This window comes from Tachypleus tridentatus, chromosome 2 (assembly GCF_004210375.1).
Source record: "Tachypleus tridentatus isolate NWPU-2018 chromosome 2, ASM421037v1, whole genome shotgun sequence".
In the NCBI taxonomy this organism is placed as follows: Eukaryota; Metazoa; Arthropoda; class Merostomata; order Xiphosura; family Limulidae; genus Tachypleus; species Tachypleus tridentatus.
Window position 1 is genome coordinate 152,329,954 of NC_134826.1, and position 26,196 is coordinate 152,356,149.

At 34.7% G+C, this 26,196-nt stretch overlaps 1 protein-coding gene across 1 annotated transcript; it reads left to right on the plus strand.

Moving 5' to 3' along the window:
• The first annotated feature begins 1,515 nt into the window (after positions 1 to 1,515).
• LOC143245378 (microtubule-associated protein Jupiter-like) lies at positions 1,516 to 20,487 on the plus strand. The gene is made up of 5 exons (XM_076491646.1): positions 1,516 to 1,673; positions 1,866 to 1,938; positions 16,590 to 16,891; positions 18,838 to 18,924; positions 19,880 to 20,487. Exons 2-5 carry the CDS (start codon positions 1,880 to 1,882, stop codon positions 19,978 to 19,980), a joined length of 549 nt encoding a protein of 182 aa, XP_076347761.1. The 5' UTR covers positions 1,516 to 1,673; positions 1,866 to 1,879; the 3' UTR covers positions 19,981 to 20,487.
• The last annotated feature ends 5,709 nt before the right edge of the window (positions 20,488 to 26,196 follow it).

The following is a 26,196-nucleotide window of genomic DNA, read 5'->3' on the forward strand; positions in this document are numbered from 1 at the left end:
CTTAACATCAGTATCATTGAGTTTAGGTGTTCTATCTCTTTCTTTCTTATTTTCAAATTTACTTGTCTCAGTCTCACGATCTACAGATTACTTGACAGTGTTTGTGGAGTATTTAAAGTCTGAAGTAATTTGTTGGAGTCCAATCAGCATCACGTAAAGTGATGTGAAGTCTCTGTTCTATTGAGAATTCTCTGTGAATTTTGGTTCGTCGTGGCATGACAACAAAATGTAAACATACAGTGTTGAACACAATTTTTATGAAGTTTACTTGTGGAGTGTTATAAAATTGATTTATTGTAGTATATACTGGTACCATACGTTACCTTGTTTCTATATTGTTAATAAACTGCATAAAGTACCATGACAGTTATTTCAGACCCTACATTTGATATGTATGTTCATTCAGGCAGAACCCTTATGACATGCCCTTGGTACATGTATGTGGGAATTCTAAAGTATGATAACTATTCTCACCCTGGCTCATTCAGTTGTCAACAGAGATCAGTGAAACATTACCATAGTGTTGAAAATTATGTTCTGTAATAGCATGAAAGAATTAGCTCCATACAATGGAAGGAATGGCAGATATTTTCTTGCTCTAACACTTTTGTACAGTACTGTCAATAAACGTCAATACGTGTGCGTTCGTTTATATTTTTCTTAATTAATTAGCACCAAACTTAAAACTGATAAAGGACGATATGTAAAAAGGTCATATGGGTTAAACCCCTACCTAAATATTCGGAAAAACTACCAATTATGTATTTATAATATTTCAAGGCGTATTTTCCAGACAACGACGGTCAACATTCTGTTTTCTCCACAAATTCAGTAAAAACATACACAGATTAACCAAACGCTTGTACAGTAAGTTCAAACAACACAAAAATGTTTCCTCACTGTTTAATAAACAATACACCCAATCAAGACGTCAGCAGAACCCAGATGGAGAATTTGTAAATAAGAAAAAAACTCATAGCGTTAGTAGAACCATATGGAGAACATCTGAATATATTGATAAATGAACCAGTTTGGTGATTGTTTATTTCTCCTATTTTCCTGTTTTTATTACAAGTTGTACTATTAAGGACAAAGTTACACAATCAGCTATCTGTATTGTGCTCACAGTAAGGGATCGAACACCATATTTTATCCTTATAAACCCACATGCTTATCACTGAGCCACAAAGACATTGCAGTGGTGACATAGTTTTTGTGTGAATAATCAACAATAACGAATAGCCCATCTAAACATATTGAAGTTTGTTCCCTACCGCAATACCAATCAATATAAATAATTTTCTTCTTTAACCAAATAACAGAAATTATCACTGTTCTTTATTATCATAATCATCCTGTTATTGTGTTCAGTATCTGTAATAATATGTGTATATGTATGGAGTATGACTTACTGGGTCTGACAGTCACACTACATTCAGTCGTGACGTCAAGCCCTTTGGACCAGTAGCGAAAAATACCCGGAGACCACCTGACTAACAGTCTGCGTTTATCAGGCCTTACAACGTCGCTGCAGACGTCTTATGGTCATGCGTACAATTGATTATAAGAATTGAGCTGAAACATAAGTCCCAACCGGAATTATTGGAGTTTATGCGCTGCTCTAAAAGCACACATCACTTGTAGATTTTGTTACTGGACTTTACGAAGGCCAGGTTCGTCCGGGTGGTGTAAAATTTCATATTGAATGTCATGTTTAAAAACTAACTGCTTTTTTGTTTTGTTTTCACACATTCCAAAACAATATATTTGTCATTTTCTTAAAGGTTTTTTAAAGAATAACTTATTCACGCTCTTGGAAACTCAAAGTAACATTTATTGTCATTTTTTATTTAAACCAATCATAGAAGCTGTACTGGCGATGTCTGCCGTTAGAGATTTCTACCACGTGGAGATAGATAGGATTGGGCAAGGAAAAAGGTAAGTTCATTAGCGTAAAATTGAAGAAAATACTATCAGGTTATAAAGAAGTGTGAACTCGTGTTAGGTTATTAACAATCTGTTTCATTCTACAATAAACCTGTGTTAGGTTATTAATAGTCAATACCATTTTGTAGTACACCCGTGTTACGTTATTAACATTCTCTACCATTCTACAGTAAACCTGTGTTATGTTATTAACATATTGTACCATTCTGCAGCAAACCTATGTTATTAATATTCTGTACCATTCTACGATAAACCTGTGTTAGGTTTTTAATATTCTGTACCATTTTGCAGTAAACTTGTGTTCGGCTTTTAACATCATGTACCATTCTTCAATAAACCTGTTAGGTTATTAATATTAACTACCATTCCATAGTAAACCTGGGTTAGGCTATTAACATCCTGTATTAGTGCGCGTGGCGTCCACGGTATGTTAGCCAGTGGTAGAGAATTATAAGCGCAATAAAAGTTATCCAAACAATAGTTAATGAAGAAAGGTTGTCGTCCACTAAATCCAGAGAAGTGTTGTTTGTTTGTTTTTATTTCGCGCGAAGCTACACGAGTACTATCTGCGCTAGCGTCCCTAATTTTGTAGTGTAAGACTAGAGGGAAGGCAGCTAGTCATCACCATTTAACGCCAACTCTTGAGCTACTCTTTTACCAACGAATAGTGATATTGACCGAACATTATAACGCCTCCACGGCTGAAAGAGCGGGCACGCTTGTTGCAACGGGGATTCGAACCCGCAACCCTGAGATTACGAGTCGAACGCCTTAAACCACCTGGCCATGCCGGGCCATCCAGAGAAGAAATATTGAATATATAACCAAGATACTTCTAAAGGTCAAGCTATTGTTTTCCAGAACATTCACACCTTATGATAACCCAGTTAATCGAAACGGTAATATTACAGAGGCCGTGGGAAGGGTTTGGCATTTATCGATCAGGACTTGATCTTGGCCCCAAAGTTATGTTCTTTAAATTTTGATAGTTGGTAAAATAAACGATTCGCCGATTTTCAAATTCCCCCAAATTAAACTTATGTCAATCAAGCTAAACCTGGCGTCAGTTCGATGTCACGTGACTTTTTTTTTTTCTCTCTCTCTCTCTCTCCTAACTCCGTTAACAAGCCACATAGGTCTTGTGTGTCATTGGTTCCTCAAATAATTTGACGTTTTCCTTTGTTTGTTTTTGACATCCGATAGCTGTTCCTCCAACCACTCCGCCCCTGGCATCTGTAGTCATGAGTGCTCTAGTTAAAAGTATATATTTTTGTCAACTTTCATAAATGGCGAACTTCTCAAACTAGCCTGCCTGTAGTAAATGGCGAACTTCTCAAACTAGCTTGCCTGTAGCAAATGGCGAACTTCTCAAACTAGCTTGCCTGTAGCAAATGGCGAACTTCTCAAACTAGCCTGCCTGTAGTAAATGGCGAACTTCTCAAACTAGCCTGCCTGTAGTAAATGGTGAACGTCTCAAACTAGCCTGCCTGTAGTTCATGATTTGTTTTCTTCTTTTTTCAATTCTCATTTTTCGAAAATAAACTATTACAAGTGGTCGAGAAAGGTCATGAAACAAAGACATACAAACAGCTTGAAAGTATCAGATTCTAATGATTGTAAGTTAGAAAATAAATAACTTGTTAATATGTGTAACATTTACTTTTTTACAGAACATTTACTATGTACTTCAGTTATTACTGTATACAATTACCGGGATATGTGACTATGCAATAAAGTAGTAGACAGTCTACAGATGTTGAGATGTGTGACTGTACAGTGAGTATCAGACTGTCATTAAATGTTGGGATGTATGACTGACTGTACAGTGAGTACCAGACTGTCCTTAAATATTTTGATGTCAGACTGCACAGTGAGTATCAGACTGTCATTAAATGTTGGGATGTATGACTGACTGTACAGTAAGTACCAGACTGTCCTTAAATATTTTGATGTGTGACTGTACAGTGAGTACCAGACAGTCGTTAAATGTTGTGGTATATAACTGACTGTACAGTAAGTACCAGACTGTCCTTAAATATTTTGATGTCAGACTGCACAGTGAGTATCAGACTGTTATTAAATGTTTTGATGTGTGACTGTACAGTGAGTATCAGACTGTCGTTAAATGTTGTGATGTGTGACTGTATGGTAAGTACTAGACAGTTGTTAAATGTTGCGGTGTGACCGTAAAGTAAGTATCAGACTCGTTAAAAGTTGTGGTATGACTGATGTATGACAAATCAAGCGTTAAGTCAAGTCAGTGGTTTTAGAATGGTGCAATAGTTACTGTTATTTACATTTAATAAAGCTGACTCTATTTGATCTTAGTGTTTGGTTCATCACACTTGGTTATATTTCCAACACATCATGCGTTGCGACGATGTGGCGCTCTTACGGAAAGCGACATACATCGTTTACTGGTCAAACGTTATAAACGGTATAGCTGAGTCGCCGGCTGGTCGGTTCTCTGCTATCTGTGAAAATGGCGTGCTCTCTATACCATTACTTTTTGATAATTACGATACCCAATAAACCTCAACAAGATACAACACATATTGGGTCTTTATTAATCTCACCTGAAAGTGGTGATTTTTAAACCGAGTTTTGTAACGTCAGTAAATGTCACAATCTGAAGCCACGTGTAAGGAAAGGAAATCATTTAGAATTATTTATGTGATATGAAGAAAACAATCTTTGAGACATTTGTAAATGTAAGAATTGTTAACTTAGTTCGGGATAATTGAAATATGGGGAATAGAGAGAATGGTGTTTGTGATAGGTTATAGTTGGGATATACAGAGAATGGTGTTTGTGATAGGTTATAGTTGGGATATACAGAGAATGGTGTTTGTGATAGGTAATAGTTGGGATATACAGAGAATGGTGTTTGTGACAGGTTATAGTTGGGATATACAGAGAATGGTGTTTGTGATAGGTTATAGTTGGGATATACAGAGAATGGTGTTTGTGATAGGTAATAGTTGGGATATACAGAGAATGGTGTTTGTGACAGGTTATAGTTGGGATATACAGAGAACGGTGTTTGTGACAGGTTATAGTTGGGATATACAGAGAACGATGTTTGTGACAGGTTATGGATGGGATATACAGAGAACGGTGTTTGTGACAGGTTATGGATGGGATATACAGAGAACGGCGTTTGTGACAGGTCATGGACGGGATATACAGAGAACGGCGTTTGTGACAGGTTATAGATGGGATATACAGAGAACGGTGTTTGTGACAGGTTATAGTTGGGATATACAGAGAACCGTGTTTGTGACAGGTTATAGTTGGGATATACAGAGAACCAGTGTTTGTGACAGGTTATGGATGAGATATATACAGAGAACCCGCGTTTGTGACAGGTTATGGACGAGATATACAGAAACAGTGTTTGTGACAGGTTATGGACGAGATATACAGAAAACGGTGTTTGTGACAGGTTATGGATGAGATATACAGAAAACGGTGTTTGTGACAGGTTATGGATGAGATATACAGAAAACGGTGTTTGTGACAGGTTATGGATGAGATATACAGAAAACGGTGTTTGTGACAGGTTATGGATGAGATATACAGAAAACGGTGTTTGTGACAGGTTATGGATGAGATATACAGAAAACGGTGTTTGTGACAGGTTATGGATGAGATATACAGAAAACCAGTGTTTGTGACAGGTTATGGATGAGATATACAGAAAAGCGGTGTTTGTGACAGGTTATGGATGAGATATACAGAAAACGGTGTTTGTGACAGGTTATGGATGAGATATACAGAAAACGGTGTTTGTGACAGGTTATGGATGAGATATACAGAAAATGGTGTTTGTGATAGGTTATGGATGAGATATACAGAAAACGGTGTTTGAGACAGGTTATAGTTGGGATATACAGAGAATGATGTTTGTGACAGGTTATGGATGGGATATACAGAGAATGGTGTTTGTGACAGGTTATGGATGGGATATACAGAGAACGGTGTTTGTGACAGGTTATGGATGGGATATACAGAGAACGGTGTTTGTGACAGGTTATAGTTGGGATATACAGAGAATGGTGTTTGTGACAGGTTATAGTTGGGATATACAGAGAATGGTGTTTGTGACAGGTTATAGTTGGGATATACAGAGAACGGTGTTTGTGACAGGTTATAGTTGGGATATACAGAAAACGGTGTTTGTGACAGGTTATGGATGAGATATACAGAAAACGGTGTTTGTGACAGGTTATGGATGAGATATACAGAGAACGGTGTTTGTGACAGGTTATGGATGGGATATACAGAGAACGGTGTTTGTGACAGGTTATAGTTGGGATATACAGAGAATGGTGTTTGTGACAGGTTATAGTTGGGATATACAGAGAACGGTGTTTGTGAGAGGTTATGGATGAGATATACAAGAAAACGGTGTTTGTGACAGGTTATGGATGAGATATACAGAGAACGGTGTTTGTGACAGGTTATGGATGAGATATACAGAGAACGGTGTTTGTGACAGGTTATGGATGAGATATACAGAGAACGGTGTTTGTGACAGGTTATGGATGAGATATACAGAGAACGGTGTTTGTGACAGGTTATGGATGAGATATACAGAAAACGGTGTTTGTGACAGGTTATGGATGAGATATACAGAAAACGGTGTTTGTGACAGGTTATGGATGAGATATACAGAAAACGGTGTTTGTGACAGGTTATGGATGAGATATACAGAAAACGGTGTTTGTGACAGGTTATGGATGAGATATACAGAAAACGGTGTTTGTGACAGGTTATGGATGAGATATACAGAGAACGGTGTTTGTGACAGGTTGTGGATGTGATATACAGAGAATGGTGTCTGTGATAGCTTATAGGGTTGTATTTCTTCATGTGGTGTAAGCAGACAGCTCGTGTTCTTCACTGTGTTACACTCTTTTATTATATGTAGAATATTTGTGTAAGATACGGATGTATTAAACTTTCAAAGTGGTAAAAAATAATACAGATAATTTAACCGCTTGTAAAACTAAACATTTCTTTAGAATGAACATGTACTACGATAAAACATCCAGTTTATGAGTTATAGTTTTTTGTAACTTACCTGAATTTTAAGCATTATGATTTGGTTTTTTTTTTCTATAGCTGTCTGTTTTATTGTTCTTGTAAAAGTTACAAGTGTTTGCTGTGATTCTATGCATCATCTGTAAAACACATAGATTAACAGAAAACTGTACCATACTTTGTCGACGTTATCTGTTGTTTTTCTTAACTCTTATCGGCTGGTATGTGGAGTAAGAGAATCATCCAGTGTGAGTATGCACTGGTCTGTTTAATCATTAATTAACTAAGACATTAAGATACATCCTGGTCATTCTGGATTGGTGACTAAATCACGGCCTGTTGTAGTTGATATTCGTTTTCCAGACAAAAAGTCATAAAATCAAACTTTTTGTTAGCATTAGGTTTTTGTAAATACAGAGAAGATGAGGTTGAGAGAACACAGGAGGTTGTAGTAACTAAAGAAACTGGTTGAGATGAAGCAAAGATAGGAAGACAAACAATGATAAAAATGTTTTTAAAGAAACGTTCCAATTGGAAGTACCATTCCTGGAGAATAACGTTTAATGCAAGAGGGTTCCGTCTCTAGTACAGACTTAAAAACTTAAAAACACATACACAAATAAAATGGTTATTGAGTTGCAAAGTCACAAATTCAGAGATTATGAGCACCGGTCTGAAAACACATATTGTTTATATGTAATATTGAATCTGTGTAAGAAGAATAAGTGTGGAATGTGTTCACATACATCTCAAGATGTGAGTTTGAACATAGAAATAAAACACAAAGAGTGAATACAATACAGATTAAAACACAAAGAGTGAATACAATACAGATAAAACATCAGCAGTGAATATAATACAGATAAAACACTAGGAGTGGATACAATATAGATTAAACATTAGCAGTGAATACAATACAGATAAAACATTAGCAGTGAATACAATTCAGATAAAACACCAGAAGTGAATACAATAGAGATTAAACATTAGCAGTGAATACAATACAGATAAAACACCAGAAGTGAATACAATACAGATTAAACATTAGCAGTGAATACAATACAGATAAAACACCAGAAGTGAATACAATACAGATTAAACATTAGCAGTGAATACAATACAGATAAAACACCAGAAGTGAATACAATGCAGATTAAACATTAGCAGTGAATACAATACAGATAAAACACCAGAAGTGAATACAATACAGATAAAACACCAGAAGTGAATACAATACAGATTAAACATTAGCAGTGAATACAATACAGATGAAACACCAGAAGTGAATACAATACAGATAAAACACCAGGAGGGGATACAATACAGATAAACCACCAGGAGCGAATACAACATAGATAAAAAACCATGAGTGAATACAATACAGATAAAACATCAGCTGTCAATACAATACAGATAACACATGAGCAATGAATACAGTATGGATAAAACACCTGGAGTGAATACAATACAGATAAAATACCAGCAATGAATACAATACAGATAAAACATGAGCAGTGAATACAGTATGGATAAAACACCTGGAGTGAATACAATACAGATAAAATACCAGCAATGAATACAATACAGATAAAACATGAGCAGTGAATACAGTATGGATAAAACACCTGGAGTGAATACAATACAGATAAAACACCTGGAGTGAATATAATACAGATAAAATACCAGCAGTGAATACATTACAGGTAAAACTGAAATATGAAAATAAGGTTGTGGTAGTATTAAGTTAAAATTAATGAAACGATTTAGGTAGTATGAAGTTAAAATTAAAGAAACGATTCAGGTAGTATCAAGTTAAAATTAAAGAAACAGTTTGGATAGTATCAAGTTAAAATTAAAGAAACAGTTTGGGTAGTAACAAGTTAAAATTAAAGAAACAGTTTGGGTAGTATCAAGTTAAAATTAAACAGTTTGGGTAGTATCAAGTTAAAATTAAACAGTTTGGGTAGTATCATGTTAAAATTAAAGAAACAGTTTGGGTAGTATCAAGTTAAAATTAAACAGTTTGGGTAGTATCAAGTTAAAATTAAAGAAACAGTTTGGATTGTATCAAGTTAAAATTAAAGAAACAGTTTGGGTAGTATCAAGTTAAAATTAAAGAAACAGTTTGGGTAGTATCAAGTTAAAATTAAACAGTTTGGGTAGTATCAAGTTAAAATTAAAGAAACAGTTTGGATTGTATCAAGTTAAAATTAAAGAAACAGTTTGGGTAGTATCAAGTTAAAATTAAAGAAACAGTTTGGGTAGTAACAAGTTAAAATTAAACAGTTTGGGTAGTATCAAGTTAAAATTAAACAGTTTGGGTAGTATCATGTTAAAATTAAAGAAACAGTTTGGGTAGTATCATGTTAAAATTAAAGAAACAGTTTGGGTAGTATCAAGTTAAAATTAAACAGTTTGGGTAGTATCAAGTTAAAATTAAAGAAACAGTTTGGGTAGTATCAAGTTAAAATTAAAGAAACAGTTTGGGTAGTATCAAGTTAAAATTAAAGAAACAGTTTGGGTAGTATCAAGTTAAAATTAAAGAAACAGTTTGGGTAGTATCAAGTTAAAATTAAAGAAACAGTTTGGATAGTATCAAGTTAAAATTAAACAGTTTGGATAGTATCAAGTTAAAATTAAACAGTTTGGGTAGTATCAAGTTAAAATTAAAGAAACAGTTTGGGTAGTATCAAGTTAAAATTAAAGAAACAGTTTGGGTAGTATCAAGTTAAAATTAAAGAAACAGTTTGGGTAGTATCAAGTTAAAATTAAACAGTTTGGGTAGTATCAAGTTAAAATTAAAGAAACAGTTTGGATTGTATCAAGTTAAAATTAAAGAAACAGTTTGGGTAGTAACAAGTTAAAATTAAACAGTTTGGGTAGTATCAAGTTAAAATTAAAGAAACAGTTTGGGTAGTATCAAGTTAAAATTAAACAGTTTGGGTAGTATCATGTTAAAATTAAAGAAACAGTTTGGGTAGTATCAAGTTAAAATTAAACAGTTTGGGTAATATCAAGTTAAAATTAAAGAAACAGTTTGGGTAGTATCATGTTAAAATTAAAGAAACAGTTTGGGTAGTATCAAGTTAAAATTAAAGAAACAGTTTGGGTAGTATCAAGTTAAAATTAAACAGTTTGGGTAGTATCAAGTTAAAATTAAAGAAACAGTTTGATTGTATCAAGTTAAAATTAAAGAAACAGTTTGGGTAGTATCAAGTTAAAATTAAAGAAACAGTTTGGATTGTATCAAGTTAAAATTAAAGAAACAGTTTGGGTAGTATCAAGTTAAAATTAAAGAAACAGTTTGGGTAGTATCAAGTTAAAATTAAACAGTTTGGGTAGTATCAAGTTAAAATTAAAGAAACAGTTTGGATTGTATCAAGTTAAAATTAAAGAAACAGTTTGGGTAGTAACAAGTTAAAATTAAACAGTTTGGGTAGTATCAAGTTAAAATTAAAGAAACAGTTTGGGTAGTATCAAGTTAAAATTAAACAGTTTGGGTAGTATCATGTTAAAATTAAAGAAACAGTTTGGGTAGTATCAAGTTAAAATTAAACAGTTTGGGTAGTATCATGTTAAAATTAAAGAAACAGTTTGGATTGTATCAAGTTAAAATTAAAGAAACAGTTTGGATAGTATCAAGTTAAAATTAAAGAAACAGTTTGGGTAGTATCAAGTTAAAATTAAACAGTTTGGGTAGTATCATGTTAAAATTAAAGAAACAGTTTGGGTAGTATCAAGTTAAAATTAAAGAAACAGTTTGGGTAGTATCAAGTTAAAATTAAAGAAACAGTTTGGGTAGTATCAAGTTAAAATTAAACAGTTTGGGTAGTATCATGTTAAAATTAAAGAAACAGTTTGGGTAGTATCAAGTTAAAATTAAACAGTTTGGGTAGTATCAAGTTAAAATTAAAGAAACAGTTTGGGTAGTATCAAGTTAAAATTAAACAGTTTGGGTAGTATCATGTTAAAATTAAAGAAACAGTTTGGGTAGTATCAAGTTAAAATTAAAGAAACAGTTTGGGTAGTATCAAGTTAAAATTAAACAGTTTGGGTAGTATCAAGTTAAAATTAAAGAAACAGTTTGGATTGTATCAAGTTAAAATTAAAGAAACAGTTTGGGTAGTATCAAGTTAAAATTAAAGAAACAGTTTGGGTAGTATCAAGTTAAAATTAAACAGTTTGGGTAGTATCAAGTTAAAATTAAAGAAACAGTTTGGATTGTATCAAGTTAAAATTAAAGAAACAGTTTGGGTAGTATCAAGTTAAAATTAAAGAAACAGTTTGGGTAGTAACAAGTTAAAATTAAACAGTTTGGGTAGTATCAAGTTAAAATTAAAGAAACAGTTTGGGTAGTATCAAGTTAAAATTAAACAGTTTGGGTAGTATCAAGTTAAAATTAAAGAAACAGTTTGGATTGTATCAAGTTAAAATTAAAGAAACAGTTTGGGTAGTATCAAGTTAAAATTAAAGAAACAGTTTGGGTAGTATCAAGTTAAAATTAAACAGTTTGGGTAGTATCAAGTTAAAATTAAAGAAACAGTTTGGATTGTATCAAGTTAAAATTAAAGAAACAGTTTGGATTGTATCAAGTTAAAATTAAAGAAACAGTTTGGATAGTATCAAGTTAAAATTAAACAGTTTGGGTAGTATCATGTTAAAATTAAATAAACTGTTTGGATAGTATCATGTTAAAATTAAAGAAACAGTTTGGGTAGTATCAAGTTAAAATTAAAGAAACAGTTTGGGTAGTATCAAGTTAAAATTAAATAAACATTTTGAGTCCTATCAAGTTAAAGCAAGTTGTGTCTTGACTTGGTTACATTTAGCTTAGTTCATATTTTTTTTCACTTATCTGAAGTTTCTGGTTTTGTTTTCTTAAAGCTAACGTCGTGAGTGAAGTAGGACAGCACTCTTGATTATTCAAATACAGGATACGTGTGATTGGGCGTAGCTTCGTGGTTAGCGAGCTCTGACCATGAATATGTTGTACTGTAAGGTTGATGATCCCACGTGACTGATAAGACAAGAAATGGCAGTAGGTGATGCTAATTTAGTTGTTCTCATACTCAAAAACTCTTCGCTTAGCATCAAAAGGAAATTTTGTAACAAACTAACCAACAAACGTCACTCCCTATTGTTGGTGCTGACCATGTCTCATGACGTCAGACAACAAGTGAACTGGGTCATAAGAAATCCTTACTTTTCCCAATCTAATTGCAATTAAACCAGACGGCGTTCTTTAGAATTGTTTCATACGAATTCAGTAAGTACTTCTAGTCTTACACTGCTAAATTAGAGACGGCTAACGCAACTAGCCCTCTTATAGCTTTGCGCGAAATTCAAACCAAGCAGTTTTCACTATAAGATTTCCTTGACATTAGTCTATTGTAACTCATTACAAAAAATCCTGAATATCTAACAAGCCTTTTTTGTCAAGTTTTTGTAATATCCTGATCATACTTCTAGTTGTGTGTCACAGAAAAACTGAAGGTTGTATATTTAGGCTTAAAATTTTCCACGTATTGTAATTACCACGAAATCTCTGATCCAGCCTGATATTTCTGTATGTTGATTTACATTATTTCCACGGGTTACGGTATAAATAAACTTTTTACAGGCTATGCACCGACCTGGAGGAGCATGGTTCGCGTCCTATTACCTCTCCCTCCCAAAAAAAAACAAAAACACACACACAAATTACCCTCCACACTTTGGGACAATGGGTGCATCATAATAGCATTCACCTATCAGAAGAGTTGGTGGTGGGTGACGATGACTAGCTGTCTTCCCTCTAGTCTTGTATTGCTAAATTAGGAAAAGCTAACGCATATAGCTCTCGTATAGCTTTGCACGACAATCACAATTATAGCACGAGATACGGCAGTGATATACTTCTCTTCCGTAATCGTTTGGTCTTCTGTATTCCAAATGTTCTCTATTTCTATTGGTTGATTCTATTACCACGCTATAACGGAAAAATACGAGGACTGTTCAAAAAATACGCGGACTGACGTCATAAAACAAAATGTACTTTATTTAGAAGTTACAGGTCTGGGACTCCTTCAAAGTACTCTCCTCCCCAACGCACACACTTATCCCAACGGTGTTTCCACTTGTTGAAACAGTCCTGGTACACTTCTTTGGTAATGTCCTCCAGCTCCTTCGTCGCATTTGCCTTAATCTCGGAAGTCGTCTCAAATCTTCTTCCTTTCAAGGGTCTTTTGAGTTTGGGGAACAAGAAAAAATCGTAAGGAGCAAGGTCAGGTGAGTAGGGGGGGGGAAGAACAGTGATCGAGTGTTTGGCCAAAAACTCACGAGTTCTGAGGGCTGAATTTCGCAGCAACGCAGTGCATCTTCAATTTTTCGGTCAAAATCTCGTAACAAGATCCAACTGATATCCCACACTCTTCAGCAAGGTCCCTGACAGTCAGACGTCGATTTGCCTGCACCAGGGTGTTGATTTTGTCGACGTGTGGGTCGTCAGTTGACGTGGAAGGACGTCCAGGACGCTCATCATCTTCAATGGACTGTCGACCATCCTTAAAACGTTCATGTTACTTGAAACATGCCGTACGCTTCATAGCAACATCACCGTAAGCCGTGTTAAGCATAGCAAAAGTTTCAGTCGCAGATTTTCCAAGTTTAACACAAAATTTCACAGCAAGTCGTTGCTCCTTCAGGTCATTCATTCTGAAATCTGCCAAACGAAAAAATCGCACTTCACTTAAAACCGCGTAGCTAATACACAAATGAAGATATCTGCAATCGGGAAATGGCGTCGTAATCAGCTGATCTGTGCAAACCTAGCGACACCAAGCGGATTCCCCTAGAACCAACTGGAGCCGCGCAATTCAAACAGTCCGCGTATTTTTTGAACAGCCCTCGTATACTATTGTTGTCTCCTTTTCTACTGTTAGTGTAACTCTGACATATTAAACGTTAGGCCTTTGTTAATCACAAGGCCCGTCACTTCAACCGAAGAATTTTTGCCAAACTTTTCCATAGCAGTGGCTTTACTTTTCTCCTGCTGTTGTCTTTATCTGTATGTTGTTTCTCGTTTATTTCATACTACTTACATGTTTATTACTAAATCGTCTGCTTCTTATATTCTCTATATCAATTAGCTACAAACACAACTTACAATAATCGCCTGCTTTTAACTCTCTTATAATAATAATAATAATAATAAAAACACTAGACAATAATACAATATCCATTCACTAAATAAACTAATTAATAATATCTACACTAATCAGTTTTATATCATGATGCCCTTGTATAGTTTTTAATACCTAAAATAAACCAAATATACTACTATCAGGCTCTTATTGTATTGATCTCATTAAGATTTTATTGAAAAATCAAATTTATTAGTTGCATCTATTTTAACTAATATCATGGTTCCCAAAAATAGTCCTTTGTTGACGGCCAGAAATACTTGTTTCGTTATTTGATGGTCAATAATAGTTGTGTGTTTATGGCCAAGAAATATAGTTGTTTGTTGATGGTCAGGAATAGTTCTTTGTTGATGGTAAAAACAGTTGTTTGTTGATAGTCAAGAAAAAGTTGTTTGTATAATCAAGAATAGTTGTTTGTTCATGGTCAGGAATAGTTGTTTGTTGATGGTCAGGAATAGTTCTTTGTGTAGTTCTTTGTTGATGGTAAAAATAGTTGTTTGTTAATAGTCAAGAAAATAGTTTTTTGTTGATAGTCAAGAAAAATCCTTATTTGACGATGGCCAGGAATAGTTGTTTGTTTATGGTCAAGAAAATAGTTGTTTGGCGATGATGGTCTGTTATTATTTTTCATTTATAGTGTGTGCGTGTGTGTTTTCTTGTAACAAAGCCACATCACGCTATCTGCTGAGTCCACCGTATTCATTTATAGAAGGTTAATGTTGATAGTTCTACAAGGAATTTGAGGCCTGGCATGGCCAAGTGAGTAAGGCTTGCGACTCGTAATCCGAGGGTCGCGGGTTCGCGCCCGCGTCGCGCTAAACATGCTCGCCCTCCCAGCCGTGGGGGCGTTATAATGTGACGGTCGATCCCACTATTCGTTGGTACAAGAGTAGCCCAAGAGTTGGCGGTGGGTGGTGAGGACTAGCTGCCTTTCCTCTACACTGTTAAATTAGGGACAGCTAGCACAGATAGCCCTCGAGTAGCTTTGTGCGAAATTCCAAAAACAAACAAACAATACAAGGAATTTGTAATTTTCTTATAGCAAAGCCACATCGGGCTATCTGCTCAGCCCGCCGAGGAGAATCGAACCCCTGATTTTAGCGTTGTAAATCCGGAGACATACCGCTGTACTAGCGGGGGCGTTCTACAAGGAACGTTCTCCACATTAGAGGCACAGTTTCCAATCTGGAATAACATAACCTTCATAAACCATCCAAGTAACATGTTCCAAGTAGTTTATTAGGCTGTAAATATTAATGTTTTTGTTCTCTTTGGAAAATTGAAAAGTGTAAAACTCGTACAATCATCAAGTTTATCATAATGTGAAAATGTAACATTTGTCTCGTCTCAAAAATGTACTTACACCCGTGAACAAAATAAAGATTCAAAATTGTCCTCGATACTTAATTAATTCACTTTACAGTTTGTTACAATTTTATAGAATCTTTAAATTTCATTACTTTCAGTTACAATATTATTATTATTTTTTACTTTACAGAATTAAGAAAATCAATGAAGTTAAAGGTACACTTTCAGTTTCGCCCTTTACAAAGATAACCCTAAAAAGACTACCTTATTTTTCGAAGGAACAAAGATTTTATGACAATCAAATGTTTTACATGCCACCCATCAGTGACACAGCAGTAAGTGTGGAAACTTATAATGCTGAAAGTCTGGTTTCTGTGGTAAGTGTAGCACAGATTACGTGACACAGCAGTAAGTGTGGAAACTTATAATGCTGAAAGTCTGGTTTCTGTGGTAAGTGTAGCACAGATTACGTGACACAGCAGTAAGTGTGGAAACTTATAATGCTGAAAGTCTGGTTTCTGTGGTAAGTGTAGCACAGATTACGTCTTGTGCAGTTTATAATGCTGAAAGTCTGGTTTCTGTGGTAAGTGTAGCACAGATTACGTCTTGTGCAGTTTATAATGCTGAAAGTCTGGTTTCTGTGGTAAGTGCAGCACAGATTACGTCTTGTGCAGTTTATAATGCTGAAAGTCTGGTTTCTGTGGTAAGTGCAGCACAGATTACGTCTTGTGCAGTTTATAATGCTGAAAGTCTGGTTTCTGTGGTAAGTGTAGCACAGATTACGTGACACAGCAGTAAGTGTGGAAACTTATAATGCTGAAAGTCTGGTTTCTGTGGTAAGTGTAGCACAGATTACGCCTTGTGCAGTTTCGGGCTTAACAACAAACAAACCATCAGTGGCACAGCAGTAAGTGTGGAAACTTATAATGCTGAAAGTCTGGTTTCTGTGGTTAGTGCAGCACAGATTACGTCTTGTGCAGTTTCGGGCTTAACAACAAACAAACATTTCCACAGGTTAAAGATCATTGAAGTAGAAATGTTCCTTCTGTATTATTAATAATAATAATAAAACATTTCCATATTTTAATACGGTTCTACTTATTTCAGGTCTCTAAGACCACCAGGTGGAGCCAGTAGTGATATTTTCAATACTTCTCACGATAACTGTTCTCCACGTCCCCTTGCGGCAAAGAACCACATGCAGTCTTGCATATTTAGCCAAGATAAAGATATCACTAATACGCCTTCATCGCAACAGAAGAGACAAAATCAAGAATGTGACAGTCAGAACCGACTTTTTGGATCTTCAGAAGAATATAGTTCACCAAGGAAAGTCGTTGATCGCCTAAAGTCCAATATATTTTCTGCAGATGAACCAATTACTCAGTCTCCGAATTCCAGAAAATATGGTAAATAGAAAAATTCAATTAAAAACTTTTTGTTTTATGTTTACCATCAGGTTTAAAAAATACTTCTTTGTTAGTTTTTCTCTCTTAAAAATAAGTTACGATTTTAGTGGAGTTTTGCATGTTGAATTGCATTCTTTGGTTAATCTTAATATCCAAATGTAATATTCAACTAGGCCTGGATATTTATTACAATTTCATAATATTAGGTTATTGATAATAGGGTTTCAGCAATACATAACTTGTTTATTTATCATAAAAATATATTGTTCCTTATAATTTATATTGAATGCAGCATGTAAATAAAACATTTGTATTCACCGAAAAGAAGCTTTATCATCAGGTTACTCGTCAGCATGGAACTCTTTGTTTAATTACACTTAACATTTCTCACAGTCAGATGGTTGGTTTCGGTAGATAAAACTTCCTGCTAGAAAAACGTAAACTAATTTCGATTTATAGGGATTATTTTAATTAATTTTACCGCAAAGCTACACAGTATGCTTCTACTCTCTATTCACCATCGGGAATTGAATCCCAGATGTTAACGTAGCAAGTACGTACATTTACTGGAAGAACAAACTAAATTAAGTACCTTAACAACATTAATCCGGTTAAATGGCAAAAAGATTTTTATTACATGAGAATGATGTTTCACAGTTAATGAAACGATTAGTGCAATCAAGTTAATAAATATTATATATGAATTATATAACAAACAAATATTATAATAGAACGACTTGTTAGTGAGAGTGCAAAATAAAGTAAATTTATAAATCGTGATTGTATTAATTTAAAAAAAACATTTGAGGTGTGATTAAATTACTTTTCAACCAATTATAATAAGTTTCTCCCTTCCTTTCCAATTGGTAGTTTTAGATTAGGGTTAACTCTAGAGGTCGCTGCCCTGGCTTTTTGGGACATTTGTTGCATGAAGTACTCTTTACGTTCAACTTACTAAAGATAAGCTCGAACTCAATCGGTTACGTATGATTACGCCTAATAATCTCTAAAGTTAGACGTTTTTTTTGTGCATTTCTTTTAAGTTTGGGATTCTATTTAAATTCAGTGGTGGCGCCAAGGGGGGTCTTGAGCCCCCAAATGAGCCAAGCCACCCAATATTGTTACCTACATACATTCATAAAATATGGAAAACACAATTCGTCGTTGTTGCTTAACAATTAACTTCAAAGAGACATAGATCCGTAGAACTCAACGTCTTCATTAAGACGGAAGTATGTGTCATGCATCCCATAGCAACATACTGAATGCACTGAAATTCATGCGCTGTATTGGTGCTCCCTGTGTAATACCATTCTACCTTGAGCTTTGACGAAGATTAGACAACCACTTTGATTTCAAGTTACAACAGAACAGGTGCATTGTTTTGAAGTAATATTGACTATACACACAACATGATAAAAGATAGTTAGCCTGATAGTGACCTTACTTTTCCTCAGAGTGTATTAACTTCACATGGGATAATTCATTTCTGCTATGTAAACTATGTCTCTATGTTATATTTCTTTTGATTTGTAGCTTTACTCTTAATGATATATTAAATGTTCAACCTAAGCTAATCTTGATTTTCTTTATTATTATGTATTACCTTAGGTGGAATTTAGGTGAGCTTCCTCTTTTACATATACGCATATTTTCATAAACAGATTATTTCTAATTTGTAATAATGAATTATTAATCAGAGTATGAGTTTCCAATGAAAACTGCATTGAAAACGCAGTTCAAAATAGCACACCTTTCTAAAATGTATCTTGGTATTTATATTATTATAATTTACTCCATATTGATGGTATTTTGGGAAGCCCCTCCACAGTTTACCTCATCCCCCCCCCCAAACGAGAATATCCTGGCGCTGCCACTGTTTAAATTTTTATATAATATTGTTTGATTCTTGATTGTTCACTCTTCGTTATGCTTTCTTTAATTAGGTTCAACTCGTCGTAACCCAATTACCGGCGAAGAAGAAACAGAAGATGACATTAAGAAAAATGGACGAAACAATGATACTGAAGAAGGTGAGAATCAATTAAAGATGTAGATTATTTTCATTCATCAAAATTTGCACAAGAAAGGGTACTCAAAGATTTAAACTAACACTCTAACCCTAATTAATTTTACAACCAATACAGAATGCTGAAATTACAAGAGTTGATTGTTTGTGACAGACGAAATCCAACTGTGATTTATCTTATTAAAAATAGTTTAAGTACACTTGTATGCGTGTTACAAAAATATTAGATTAGAGTATATTTAATCTTAGTACAATTTTATATTATTGTTTCTTCAACTGATACGTAACTCAGTTAAGTTTATTATACGAGGTGTAGCTCCACAGAGTTTCCGAAAGTGTTCTATTCCAAAAATAAATAAAACCAATCTTCCGCAGGATCTCCGAAAGGTTTCTGTTCCAAAAATGAATAAAACCAAACTTCCGCAGGGCCTTCAAAAGGGTTCTGTTCCAAAAATAAATAAAACTAAACTTCTGCAGGGTTTCTGAAACGGTCCTGTTTCGAAAATAAATAAAACCGAACTTAAAGATTAACATATATTTCTATTTATTGCTTTTGAAGTTCATATGTCGTACTGTGTTGTAGTGTACAGAGTGCATAATTTTTCTTGTGATTCATGGCATACCCACGTTTTACTGATAGTACAAATTGTAATGTTTAAGCGTCCCTTATGTGAAGTAAATTTAAAACTTGTCTACTGACTGCTTGACAGACAACATGCTACTGTACTATGGTGCGAGTGGTTAAACGGATGACCTCTCCAGGTGACCTTCAACTCCATTTCAGGAAAATACCATCTTTTAGCACGTTTGCTTTGTTTAGAGGATGGTTTATATATAATGTAGCATCATTTTACTTTGTAACGTGGCTTGCTATTGACTAACGTTAATTTACCACAACGATTTTCGTCTCAAGTGGAAAACACAATCAATAGCATAATATATCTGTTGTATTTTCACAGATTTAGCAAATCGGGATTCTGATATGAAATTAGCGACGCCTGAGAAATTGAAAGTACGAACTAGGATCCCACCAGGTGGCCTATCATCCGGAATATTTTAGAAAGGGAATTATTCCTATTTACTGAAAGAGAGAACCGGAGTTGAATCTGTTGAAGTATTATATGATATTTGAAACAGTGGTTGATAGTTTCAAGTTATAAATAGTTCAAGAACTAAGAATTTTGTTTTTACAGTGTACTTTTATTCAGGGTCTTACAGTTTAATTAAATGGTGGTTAATAATACTAACACCTAATGTGACGTTCATAACAGAAAACCACTATGTTTTCTTATCTTGCAGAGAGAGAATGAAAATCTGATGTATTTGTTTCACTTGCACAGATTTTAGAAAACATTCTCTAAGAAATGTGTTCAAACTTTCTGATATAATAATTTAATTACACCAAAAGTTTGGAAATTACAAGTTTGGCATTTTGGAATATGATTCCAGTGTTTCGTAGTTTTGATGTGTCTATTTTATTTCGTGTTTTTCTCATAATTTTCTTCCAGTTCTAGAGAACTGTATAATATTAACTTTTAATATGTTTTATAAATTTTTTGTTTGAGCACTTTTAGTTTTTGTCGTTTCTTAAAAAATTGTGGGTTGCTTCACTTTTCGAAATAAAATATTTTCAAAAAGGAAACAGTCAAATTCTGTTCATTTTAGTTTTGGGCTTTGAAGAAATTTCCAAAAGAAATGAATCATGATGTATTACATTAATATTTTTTGTTATTCCTGTTTCAATGTTAATGTTATATTTAGACTGGTGAAACAGACAGTTCACTTGAAACACCAAAAATAAAATAAGTTTAAAAACCATAAAATACATTCAAAACCCAGAATACACACCCCTCGCCCAATTGATGTCAGAAAATTTATAAACACGTATATAGAATAATTATATAAATAAATCATTCAAATGTCAAAGGACACAGGAATACTAATAACATCTGTTTTAAAATGGCGTTTGAATAATTCGACACCCAATTAATTACTGGAATTTGGAGAACTCCCCTTTTATCAGTATAGTGAGTTGCTATGTTGACATACAAACAATATACTTAATGAGTTGCTATGTCGACATACAAACAATATACTTAATGAGTTGCTATGTCGACATGCAAACAATATACTTAATTAGTTGCTATGTCGACATGCAAACAATATACTTAATGAGTTGCTATGTTGACATCCAAACAATATACTTAATGAGTTGCGAGTTGTTTGCTATATTGATGTTAGTACTTGAAAACCTACAAGAGTTTTAGCTTCTCATTCCACAAGAAAATCATATTTTACAGGAACAAATAGGAAAGACAATTCATCACTTTACTTGGTATAGAATAAATGTAAAAATCATGTTTGTTGGGAACTCTATAAGGCTTATACACTCATGTTCTAGTTTAATTCCAGCTCATGTTTTGTTTTAAATCATTTCACATAAGCCTTGTTATGGATTACTTCTCGAAATACACACACATCTTAAAATATAACAGTTTTCAGATATTATTGTTCTATATCTTGATACAAAACATTGTGTCGTTCTTATGAACAAGTAAGATTACCTTGACAATAGTTATGTGATTTTTAATAATTATATTAACAAATTGTTAAGTATTCCTAATGAGAATACTTTCTTAACTTATTGAATTGTAAGGAACGACTGTTCAGACCCTTTAACAAAGTATTCATTATTAAAACATACTACTAACAATGTATTCATTATTATAAATATTTCATATAACAATATATTTAATATTAAAAGTACTACTAACAATATATTCAATATTAAAAGCACTACTAACAATATATTCAATATTAAAAGTACTACTAACAATATATTCAATATTAAAAGTACTACTAACAATATATTCAATATTAAAAGTACCAATAACAATATATTCAATATTAAGAGTACTACTAATAGTGTATCAAGTATTAAATATTTGATGGTCCATCCCATAATGTACAGTATTGGTGATGTAGAAGAACTGCTGCTGATGGTCCCTCCCATAATGCACAGTATTGGTGATCTAGAAGAACTGCTGCTGATGGTCCCTCCCATAATGCACAGTATTGGTGATCTAGAAGAACTGCTGCTGATGGTCCCTCCCATAATGTACAGTATTGGTGATCTAGAAGAACTGCTGCTGATGGTCCCTCCCATAATGTACAGTATTGGTGATCTAGAAGAACTGCTGCTGATGGTCCCTTCCCTAATGCACAGTATTGGTGATCTAGAAGAACTGCTGCTGATGGTCCCTCCCATAATGCACAGTATTGGTGATCTAGAAGAACTGCTGCTGATGGTCCCTCCCATAATGTACAGTATTGGTGATGTAGAAGAACTGCTGCTGATGGTCCCTCCCATAATGCACAGTATTGGTGATGTAGAAGAACTGCTGCTGATGGTCCCTCCCATAATGCACAGTATTGGTGATGTAGAAGAACTGCTGCTGATGGTCCCTCCCATAATGCACAGTATTGGTGATCTAGAAGAACTGCTGCTGATGGTCCCTCCCATAATGTACAGTATTGGTGATCTAGAAGAACTGCTGCTGATGGTCCCTCCCATAATGTACAGTATTGGTGATCTAGAAGAACTGCTGCTGATGGTCCCTTCCCTAATGTACAGTATTGGTGGTCTAGAAGAACTGCTGCTGATGGTCCCTTCCCTAATGTACAGTATTGGTGATGTAGAAGAACTGCAGCTGATGGTCCCTCCCATAATGTACAGTATTGGTGATGTACAAGAACTGCTGCTGCTAGTTCCCCCATAATGTGCAGTACTGGTGATGTAGAACTGCTGCTGATGGTCCCTCCCATAATGTACAGTATTGGTGATGTAGAAGAACTGCTGCTGATGGTCCCTCCCATAATGCACAGTATTGGTGATGTAGAAGAACTGCTGCTGATGGTCCCTCCCATAATGCACAGTATTGGTGATGTAGAAGAACTGCTGCTGATGGTCCCTCCCATAATGCACAGTATTGGTGATCTAGAAGAACTGCTGCTGATGGTCCCTCCCATAATGTACAGTATTGGTGATGTAGAAGAACTGCTGCTGATGGTCCCTCCCATAATGCACAGTATTGGTGATGTAGAAGAACTGCTGCTGATGGTCCCTCCCATAATGCACAGTATTGGTGATGTAGAAGAACTGCTGCTGATGGTCCCTCCCATAATGCACAGTATTGGTGATCTAGAAGAACTGCTGCTGATGGTCCCTCCCATAATGTACAGTATTGGTGATGTAGAAGAACTGCTGCTGATGGTCCCTCCCATAATGTACAGTATTGGTGATGTAGAAGAATTGATGCTTATAGACTTCGTACTACATGTTACTACCCCAAAATTTCGAGCGTGTTTTGTGAAATATCTTTTGAAAGCCTTGATGGATGCTACTATCTATCAAGTTTAACTTGTTTATATCACATACCTTCGTCTTGAATAATACCATTAGAATGATAATAGGCTAATAAACACAATGTATTAAATTTCTGTTGGAAGGACAACTTGGTATTCTGAACACTGTGGATTTTTATTTTCTTTATAGTCCCGCCCTTGACACTTGCACCTGATGGCTCGTTCTAAACTGACTGTAAAAGGCAGGCCGAAACGGAAATTGCTTCATAAATTGATTAATGCTGGTTTGGTTTGCTTCGAATTTCGCGTAAAGCTACATGAGGGCTATCTGCGTTAGCCATCCATAATTTAGTAATGTAAGACAAGAGGGAAAGCAGCTAGTCATCACCATCCACCGCCACTCTTTTACCAACGAATAGTGGGATTAGTTGTAACATTATAACACCCCCACGGGTGAAAGGGCGAGCATGTTTGGTATGACAGGGATTTGAATCCGCGACCCTCGGATTAAGAGTCGAGTGCCATAACCAGCCTGCCATGCCAGGTCCGATTAATGCTAAAACAGTTGTCTCTTTCAGACGATTATGAGGTTGATGCCTTCTACGATACTGACAATCGCAAGATGTTACATCAGAGGCCTAACAAGGTTGATGTCTTCCACGGTACTAACAATCACGTGATGTTACATCAGGAAACTAGTAAAGCTGATGTCTTCCACGGTACAAAATGTTAAATGTTGTTTCAAGGTTGATTTCTCAATCATTTAATCACTACCTAGCTTTCCGTACCTTTTTGGAAATGCGGAAAATTCGGTATCCACATTTCTTCTTATTGACAAAAACCTTGTCATTAATTTACACTTTAAATTCAGTTCACTTTGGTTTTGTTCAATGGTGTTAAATGCAGTTCCAGTATTGCTAATAGCGAATAAGTGTAATAAAACTAGTGTAATAAAATATGCTATTAACGTCTGAGAAGTTATGGAATAAAATGTTGATAAAACACCATGTTCATGACAAAACGTATTGAAATAAACACATCTACATATATGCACCATGTTCATGACAAAGCGTATTGAAATAAACACATCTACAAATATGCACAATGTTCATGACAAAGTGTATTGAAATAAACACATTTACAGACAGCTTTTCCTGAAAAGAAGTAGAGATTTTAATTGTCCAAATAAATACAACAGTATCTTTGATTCACTTCACACAAAGTATTTTTTGTCACAAACCTCCTAATGATCCTCACTTATTTTTCACAATTCGTTTAAATTATAGTCTGAAGGGTTGGAAAGTGAATCCTGTAGCTATAAGTAATATGGTGGGGTTAGTTGTTGTTGGACGGCATTACGTAGCTCTAGCTGGCACATTATCAAACAGGCACTCTGGTCTTTAATCCAGTATCCCATATGTATTGGAGTATTTAAATCCTCTTTTCATATCAGATTGGCCCTGGCATGGCAAAATGTGTTAAGGCGTTCGACTCGTAATCCGAGGGTCGCGGGTTCGAACTCCGGTCGCACCAAACATGCTCGTCCTCCCAGCCGTTGGGGCGTTATAATGTGACGGTCAATCCCACTATTCGTTGGTAAAAGAGTAGCCCAAGAGTTGGCGGTGGGTGGTGATGACTAGCTGCCTTCTCTAGTCTTACACTGCTAAATTAGGGACGGCTAGCGCAGATAGCCCTCGAGTAGCTTTGCGCGAAATTCAAAAACAAACAAACATATCAAATTGTGGCTTCTTTGTACAAGATCAACATTCGTTCATTTATAAACATATTTTTGTACTAATGCAATTTTGTACACAGTTTGAATTCTCAAATACATATATTTGTAAATATAGGTGATCCTGGCTTCATGTTTTTAGCTCTGTGTATCAATATTTAAGATACTAATATCTCATGTACAATTCAGTTTCTGTTATCTTTCTCACTCTTCCGTTGGTTCAGAGGGAAGTTTGAGGGCTTACAACTCTAAAACTTTGACTTCCAAACCAACAATTCGTAGAGCACGGATTGCTCATTTAGTTTAAGAATAATCTATTCAATCTTACGCTATACTCTTCAAACGCGTCTCTGTGTTACTAGTTTGTAATTATTTGAAACAAGTTCTTCAAATTGTAAGCATCAAGTCATTGTTTTAAAATCTACATAACACTCTCACGCTGTGTATTTCTCGGTAAATCTCAACAATAAACATTCCTTACATTAAATCATTGCGTACTAGGTATTAAACTAAATAAATACACTGTTAAATAATGATGGTTAATTAGCAGTGACCGAATGTCATGTTATCCAAACATCTCAAATATTTTAGGTACGTAATGGTGAGTAAAGGACTAACCAAAGTTTTCTGTTGGGTTGTGCGGCTAGTGCCATCTATTTACAATATTTTTAATGCAATTAGGCATACAACTTGCGTCAAATTGAACGTAACGTATAACAAACGTTACTAATGAAATAAATTAATTGGTTATTTTTTACATGGGCTGGACTTGCCATTAATTTATTAACTAGTCCAAAATAGCTCACTGAATGATAGACGACGTTCAAATGAAAGCTAAAATGTGAATTGCAAGGTTGCAATTGGGCTTTGCAAGGATTGGATCTAGAATTTTGCAATGTAAGCCCTCAACTTACAATCGAGCCATCAGGAAGAATTAATTACGTTTAAAAATCAGTTAACAAATAAAGAACATTCGTTGAAGTAATAACAAAATATCAAATTAGATGTACAAAATTAATATAATACATTTACTAATATGTTTACAGAAAATTAACACTATTATCCATAGTAAAGTACTCATACCATAACAAGATGATGTTGTACTTGAACTGAACACTGAACTACAAGGGATACAATTTGTGTTTTTTTAGATTTTCACTGACACTGATTTCAGTGAAA

What these genes read in the sequence shown, in the direction of transcription:
- LOC143245378 (XM_076491646.1), top strand. Translation starts at nt 1,880, where the DNA reads ATGTCTGCCGTTAGAGATTTCTACCACGTGGAGATAGATAGGATTGGG. An exon ending in AGGATTGGGCAAGGAAAAAG is followed by an intron (nt 1,939 to 16,589) that starts GTAAGTTCATTA and finishes TACTTATTTCAG; the next exon opens with GTCTCTAAGACCACCAGGTG. An exon ending in AAACAATGATACTGAAGAAG is followed by an intron (nt 18,925 to 19,879) that starts GTGAGAATCAAT and finishes GTATTTTCACAG; the next exon opens with ATTTAGCAAATCGGGATTCT.